The sequence below is a fragment of the Dromiciops gliroides genome, unplaced genomic scaffold, assembly GCF_019393635.1.
Source record: "Dromiciops gliroides isolate mDroGli1 unplaced genomic scaffold, mDroGli1.pri manual_scaffold_19811_ctg1, whole genome shotgun sequence".
NCBI lineage: Eukaryota > Metazoa > Chordata > Mammalia > Microbiotheria > Microbiotheriidae > Dromiciops > Dromiciops gliroides.
The window spans coordinates 1-8,197 of NW_025316805.1; the positions used below are offsets into that span (position 1 = coordinate 1).

The 8,197-nt window shown below is 38.2% G+C and overlaps 1 protein-coding gene across 1 annotated transcript; it reads left to right on the top strand.

Annotated features, from left to right (window-relative positions):
* Nucleotides 1–2,758: 2,758 nt before the first annotated feature.
* On the top strand, nucleotides 2,759–3,160 carry LOC122734273 (sperm acrosome membrane-associated protein 4-like). The gene has a single exon (XM_043974978.1). It carries the CDS (start codon nucleotides 2,759–2,761, stop codon nucleotides 3,158–3,160), a length of 402 nt encoding a protein of 133 aa, XP_043830913.1.
* Nucleotides 3,161–8,197: the final 5,037 nt, after the last annotated feature.

Consider the following 8,197-nt stretch of genomic DNA (forward strand, 5'->3'; position numbering starts at 1 on the left):
AGGAATCAGAATCCATGAGGAGATTTGTAAACACTGCCTGGGGACATGGAAAGAGAAATGACAGAGATTCCAAGTGCTCAGAGACTTAGTACAGGGGTCCCTTTTCTTTGGGTAAGCTAAATAATGTATAAAAAGGCAATGGAATGCCACCCAGAGCTCATTTCAATCCAGAGTAGGGTAGCCACGCTCCTCAAGCTCCAAAGAAATCATGAAAAAAGCCCTTCTGCTATGCAAGCAGAGCCTACCTGCTACTACACCCACACCTCACCCCCACACACCACTGGCCTGACCAGTAAACATCATCCATAGCTTTAGTAATGTCAGTTACTCTCTTCACCAGGACAAGTCATATTTTGTTGTGTTTTTTTTTTTTTTTTGGTGAGGCAGTTGGGGTTAAGTGACTTGCCCAGAGTCATACAGCTAGTAAGTGTTAAGTGTCTGAGGTCAGATTTGAACTCAGGTCCTCCTGAATCCAGGGCCAGTGCTCTATCCACTCCACCACCTAGCTGCCCCCAGGACAAGTCATATTAACTACATTTCTCAAACTCTGGGGTTAGAGATGGGGTGCAGAAAATGGGGGAAGAATAGAAAGGATATATGCGACTTCATTCTTGGGTATTTGGGGGGCTGGGGAGTCGGATGTCAGGGTATCCAACTTGTTAGCCTCCTGGATTGATCTGAGCAGTAGAAAAAAAGGATAAATATAGGCCTGGGTAACTAACACCTTCCAGGGGTTAGTAAGGAACCCTCAGTCAAAAGACCTCCATTTGACAGAGAAGGAAACTGAGGTCCAGAGACAGGAAGGGACATGTCTGTGACATTTAAAAAGTTTGAGAGACATTATTTCTGGGTAATTTCATCATCTTGTTAAAAATGGCAGCATGTTTATGAATAAAAGGATGGTCATTTCGCTGTCTCTCTTAGACCAAAGACCCATCATGATGGTGGGTTTCTGGTTTATATATTCTTGGAAGAGTAAGTATTCCTGAGGGTGGCAATCAACTCTGATTGGTTAACAATTAATGAGAGAATGAATATTACACTGAGGGACTGGGCTATATTATAGTGAGGGTCTTGAGGTAAGCATGATCACCCAAGTCTTGGTAGAAGAAACATCAGTTTCCATATCACCTGTCTCACAAAAGGGAGAATCAACATTTTCCTAGACCCTTCTGAGCCAACACAATGAATAGGAATCCACCATTAGCCTAAACTTAGAATTGCTTTTACTGTCTGATTAGATCTTGGCCTGGGTCCATCCCTGAGAGAGATTTCCCACCCTGATTGATTTCTGTGTAAGAAAGTACAAAGGGATAAAAACCTTGGTTCCAATTCAATAATTAATTATTAATACAAGAGAGAAATAATCATTTCTCTCATGTCTAAGGGCCCCCAAGAACTCAGTGGCAGAGCCTATGCTAGAATAGCATGCTCCAAATTCCCACACCGCTCCTACTTGGATTTTTCTGTCCTTGGCAGGGGACAACTGGGATCAGTGGCAGCCTCTTAGGTTGGCCAAAGGGACCTGGCCTAATCCAAAGGTCTTAACATCTGAGACAGAATTGGCTGGCACCCTGCTTGTCTCTTTGCTGCCTGATCATAGCTAGGAGAAGAATCTCTTGAGAATCCCAGTGCGTCTCCAGCTGGTAGGCAAAGTGATAGAGGCTGCAGAATAAGGAAGGCACTTGGAGCCCCCAGATTCTGTAAAAGAAGGGGATGGGATCTATGGTCCTTATACCTGGAAGAAGAACCTGTGGGACTGGGAGGAGATGAATGTCTACTAAGGTATGATACTTCTTCTGAGGCATCCACAGGAGGAGAATCCCAAACTGCGCCTGTCTCTCCCTCTCTGCAGTCCCTCATACTCCTTCCTCCTTCTCTCTTTTCATCATCTCTCCTCCAACTTTACCCCTTCTTTCTCTAATCATTTCTTTTCTTCCCATTGTCTTCCCTGCCCTATTCTCCTGTATCCTCATTCTTTCTATCCCACTTCTGTCCTTTTATCAACTTTCCTTTATTACCTTCATTCACCACTGTCATCCTCTTCCATCTCAATTTATTATTTTCTTTTCTTCCCATTTTCCCTCATCTTTTTACTTGTTTACCTTTCTTCATCGCCTGTTATCAATGGGGCCAGGTAGCTGGCAGAAGCTCGAGTAGGAAGGGAATAGGAATGAAGCTGGAAGGAATGAGGTTCTGACATAACAGATTCCATCTGTGACCTGTGTAGGGCTAAGGCTCTGTGAGGTCATCCCATTCCAGGTTATATAAGGCCAGCCAGCTCTGGCATCTCTTCATTCCCACAGGCAGGAGAGATGATGAAGAGCAGATAAGGTGGGCAGCTCTGGATGCAGGAGCTCATAGGGTTCACCCCTTTTCCTGTGTCTGGCAGGGAGAGAAAGGCCCCCAAAGTAGAAGAGGAAGGAGGACGTAACTTCTAGAGATCCTTAAGGCTTTCAGTAGTTACTGTGTCCTAAAAAAGACACTGGAGGAGGGCAGGAGAGGAAGAGGATCTGAGCACACATTGAGATCTGAAGAAAATAAGAAACGATAAAAGTAAGAGAGAGCTAGAAGTCAAATACGTATGAAGATTAAGAATGAGACTGGGGTTACGAAGTCAAGGTTGGTGTGAACATAGAGGCTGAAGACAACATATCACTTTGGGGACCAGGTGATTTTTGAAGACTGATAATTCTGGAAGTCTTTAAAACCTCAGGAGTGAGAGAAGTGAGGGGCATCCTAAGTCTGTACTCTAGCTATGCACCACTGTCTCATTATGACCATTGCTCTTAGTCTCCTAACCCCCTTGATTGAGTCCAGGCACTGCTACTATTGTAACATCACTAACTCTGGAAATTGCCTGGGTGTCCAGATAACTTGTGCAGAAGAGTATGATTGTTACATAGGCCGTGGTGCAGTCCTTGGCCTCCCAACAGTCATCAAGAAGGGCTGTGTGGAACCGAGCCACTGTGGACAAGAGCAACAGATCCCGTACATGGGCACCACCTACAGTCTCATTACCTACTGCTGTCATTCAGAGCTATGCAACATGAACGTTCAAGCTCGAAACAGGACTTTCATCAATGTAGCTGTTTCTGCTGCCACCGCCAACCTGTCTGCTAAGGATGTCCTGATAGCGCTGCTTTTATTTCTGCTCTGAACCTGATAAATGAATGGATTCCTGCCTTCCTCCTGTGAGACCCTGTCCCCTACCCCCTCTCTGTATCCCTTCCTTATGTGAACTGTATTAATAAAATGGCTAGAGGCAGAACCTATATTGGATTGTGTGGTTCATTGGGAGCCCTAGAAGAGGTGGGGAAAGATATCTTGGGAGGAAGGTAGAGCCCGATATGGGGGAGATCCTGATGACATATCTATCAAGCTCTAAGATCACTTATTAGAACCTGGTTTCTTAAGGGAAGAGTCCAGCATTCCATTGCAAGGAGAGGGAGATGAGGAGGATTGTAAGTGTATCATCATTTAGTAGTGGGTAAGTAAAGGGTAAGAAAGTTTCACAAAGAAAAGTGGCATGAAGAGGAAAGGGAATTCTGGGCCTAGGCATGAGTCAAGATGTAGAGATAGAAGAGTGTGAAATGTTTGGGAATAAGGGTGAATTACAGATAATTTTGATCTATTTTATCATCTGTCTGTCTATTTATCTATATGTGTATACATGTATCTATATTGATATATCTGTGTCTATAAATATATTGATATAGATAGACTTTTATTTTTTCAACTTACGTGTAAATATATTTTTCAACATTCACTTTTGTAAGATTTTGAGTTCCAAAATTTTCTCCTACTTTCCCTTCCCTCCCTTCTCCTGAAGCCAGTAAGCAATGTGATATAGGTTATACATTACGATCATGTTAAACATATTTCCACAATATTCATATTGGAAGAGAAGAATCAGAACAGAAGGAAAAAACACAAGAAAGAAGAAACAACAACAAGAAAAACAACAAAGCAACAACAAAAGTGAAAATAGTATGCTTCAATCTGCATTCAGATTCCATAGTTCTTTTTCTGGATGTGGAGAGTGTTTTCCATCATGAATCTTTTGGAATTGTCTTGTATCATTGTATTGCTGAAAAGAGTTAAGTCTCTCACAGTTTATCATCACACAATGTTGTTGATACTGTGTACCGTGTTCTCTTGGTTCTGTTCATTAAATTCAGTATCAATTCGTGTCTTTCCAAGTTTTTCTGCCATCTACCTGCTTATCATTTCTTATACCATAATAGTAGTCTAACTCAATCATATACTATAACTTGTTTAGCCATTCTCCGATCGATGGGCATCCATTCAATTTCCAATTCTTTGCCACAATAAAAAAAGAAGCTATAAATATTTTTGTACATGTGGGTCTTTTTCCCTTTTTATGATCTCTTTGGGATGTAGACCTAGTAGTGGTATTGCTAAGTCAACAGTTTTATAGCCTTTGGGGCATGGTTCCAAATTGCTCTCCAGAATGCTCTGATCAGTTCACAGCTCCACCCACAGTACATTAGTGTTCCAATTTTCCCACATGTCCCCCAACATTTATAATTTTTTGTCATATTAGCCAAATGGATAGGTGTGAGGTGGTACCTCAGAGTAGTTTTAATTTGCATTTCTCTATTCAGTAGTGATTGAGAACATTTTTCATATGGCTATAGATAGCTTTAGTTTCATCTGAAAATTACCTGTTCATATTCTTTGACCATTTCTCAATTGGGGAATGACTTATATTCTTATATATTTGATTCAGTTCTCTATTATTTTAGATATAAGGCTTTTATCAGAAATACCAGCTGTAAAATTTTTCCAAGCTTTCTGCTTTCCTTCTAATCTTGGTTGCATTGGTTTTGTTTGTACAAAACCTTTTTAATTTAATGTAATCAAAATGATCCATTTTGTATTTCATTATGTTCTATATCTCATCTTTGATCATAAATTCTTCCCCTCCTCATAGATCTGACAAGTAAAGTGTTCCTTCCTTTTCTAATTTGCCTATGGTATCACCCTTTATGTATATAACCTGTAACCATTTTTTATTTTACTTTGGTGTATGGTGTAAGATTCTGGTCTGTGCCTAGTTTCTGCTATACTATTTTCTGGTTTTCCCAGAAGTTTTTGTCAGATAGTGAGTTCTTAACCCGAAGTCTATATTTATTGACTGTTGTGCTTTGTGTACCTAACCTATTCTCCTGATCCACCACTCTATTTTTAACCACTACCAAATTGTTTTAATGGTTGCTTCTTTATTTTATTTTATTTAATTTATTTATTTTTTTTAGTGAGGCAACCGGGGTTAAGCGACTTGCCCAGGGTCACACAGCTGGTAAGTGTCTGAGGCCGGACCTGAACTCAGGTCCCCCTGACTCCAGGGCCAGTGCTCTATCCACTGCGCCACTGAGCTGCCCCAGTTGCTTCTTTATAATATAGTTTTACATCTGGTACAGCTAGCACCTTCCTTTGCATTTTTTTTCATTAATTCCTTTGTTATTCTTGACCTTTTATTCTTCCAGATAAATTGTGTTATTGTTTTTTATAGCTCTGTGAAATAATTTTTGGTAGTTTAATTGGTATGGCACTGAATCAGCAAATTAATTTAAGTAGAATTGTAAATTTATTACATTAGCATAGTGTACCCATGAGCAGTTTATATCTTTCCATTTGTTTAGATCTGATTTATTTGTGTTAAAAGTGTTTTGTAATTGTGTTCATATAGTTCTTTGGTTTGACGTGGCCAAGTCATATTTTGACTCCCAAATATTTTATATGATCTACAGTACTCTGTTTTGCTTCTGTGCTTTGATGGTCATATATAAAAATGATGATGATTTCTATGGGTTTATTTTATATCCTGAAACTTTGTTAAATTTGTTCATCGTTTCAAGTAGTTTTTAGTTGATTCCTTAGGATTATCTAAATATACCATCATATCATCTGTAGAGAATGATAGTTTTGTTTCCTTCTTGCCTATTCTAATCCCTTTGATTTTTTTTTACTTCTCTTATTGGTAAGGTTAATATTTTAGTACAATATTGAACATTTGTAGTGATGATGGACATCCTTGTTTCACCCTGATCTTACTGAAAATGCTTCTAATTTATCCCCATTACATATAATGCTTGCTGATGGTTTTAGATAGATACTGTTTATTATCTTAAAGAAAGCTACTTTTATTCCTATACTTTCTGGTGTTCTTTTTTTTAATTTTTAATTTTTTTTATTTTTTAGTGAGGCAGTTGGGGTTAAGTGACTTGCCCAAGGTCACACAGCTAGTAAGTGTTAAGTGTCTGAGGCTGGATTTGAACTCAGGTCCTCCTGACTCCAGGGCCGGTGCTCTATCCACTGCGCCACGTAGCTGCCCCCCTTTCTGGTGTTCTTAATAGGAATAGGTGCTGTATTTTGTCAAAAGCTTTCTCTGAATCTTTTGACATAATCATATTATTTTGTTTAGTTTTCTTATTGATGTGGTTGATTATGTTGATAGTTTTCCTAATATTGAACCAGCTCTGTATTACTGGTATAAATCCTTCCTGGTCATAAATATTGGATTATCCTGATGATACATTGCTGTAGTCTCTTTTCTAATATTCTATTTAGAATTTTTGAATCAATATTCACTAGGGAGATTGGTCTGTCATTTTCTTTCTCTGTTTTTGCTCTTCCTTGTTTAGGTATAGGCACCATATTTGTCTCATAAAAGGAATTTGGTAGGATCTCATCTTCACATATTTTTCCATATATTTTGCATAGTGTTGGAATTAATTGTTCTTTAAATGTTTACTAGCATTCACTTTGTGTGTGTGTGTGTGTGTGTGTGTGTGTGAGACAATTGGGGTTAAGTGACTTGCCCAGGGTCACACAGCTAGTAAGTGTCAAGTGTCTGAAGCCGGATTTGAACTCAGGTCCTCCTGACTCCAGGGCCAGTGCTCTATCCACTGTGCCACCTAGGTGCCCTAGAATTTGCTTTTAAACCCATCTGACCCTGGAGTTATTATTTTTTTTTTTTTGGTGAGGCAGTCGGGATTAAGTGACTTGTCCAGGGTCACATAGCTAGTAAGTATCAAGTGTCTGAGGATGGATTTGAAATCAGGTCCTCATGAATCCAGGGCCAGTGTTTTATCCACTGTACCACCTAGCTGCCCCTGGAGTTATTTTTATTAGGCAGTTCACTGATAACTTCTTCAATTTCTTTTTCTAAAATATGCCTATTTAAGGATTTTATTTCTTCTTCTGTTAATCTGGGTAATTTATACTTTTGTAAATATTCATCCATTTCATTGAGATTGTCATATTTATTGGCATATAGTTGGGAAAAATAGCTTCTAATTATTGCTTTAATTTCCTCTTTATTGGTGGTGAATTCACCCTTTTCATTTTTGATACTGGTAATTTGGTTTTCTTTCTTTTTTAAATCAAATTAATGAAAGGTTTATTTATTTTATTCGTTCTCTCATGTGACCAGTTCTTAGCTTTATTCATTAATTCTATAGTTTTCTTACTTTCAATTTTCTTAATCCTTCCTTTACTTTTAGGAATTTATTATTAGGTATTTAATTGGAGATTTTTAATTTATTCTTTTTCTAGCTTTGTTAGTTGCAAACTCACTTCATTGATCTCTTCTTTCTCTATTTTATTCATGTAAGCATTTAGAGATATAAAATTTCCCCTAAGAACTGCTTTGACTGTGGCCCATAACTTTTGGTATGTTGTCTCATTGTTGTCATTCTCTTTGATGAGATTATTGTTTCTGTGATTTGTTGTTTGAATTTTGTTATTATTTTTTCTAGCTCTATAAAATAATTTTTAGGTAGTCTTATTGGCATGGCACTGAATAATTGGAAAGATATCAATTGCTCATGGATAGGCTGAGCTAATATAATAAAAATGACAATTGTACCTAAATTAATTTACTTATGCAGTGCCATACCAATCAGACTACCTAAAAATATTTTATAGAGCTAGAAAAAAAATAATAATAAAATAATAACAAAATTCATCTGGAAAAACAAAAGGTCAAGAATATAAAGGGAAATAATGAAAAAAATACACAGGAAGGTGGGCTAGCTGTACCAAATCTGAAGCTGTACTATAAAGCAGCAGTCATCAAAACTATGTGGTACTGACTAAGAAATAGAGTGGAGGATCAATGGAATAGGCTAGGCACAGGAAACACAGTAGTAAATGACTTTAGCAATGT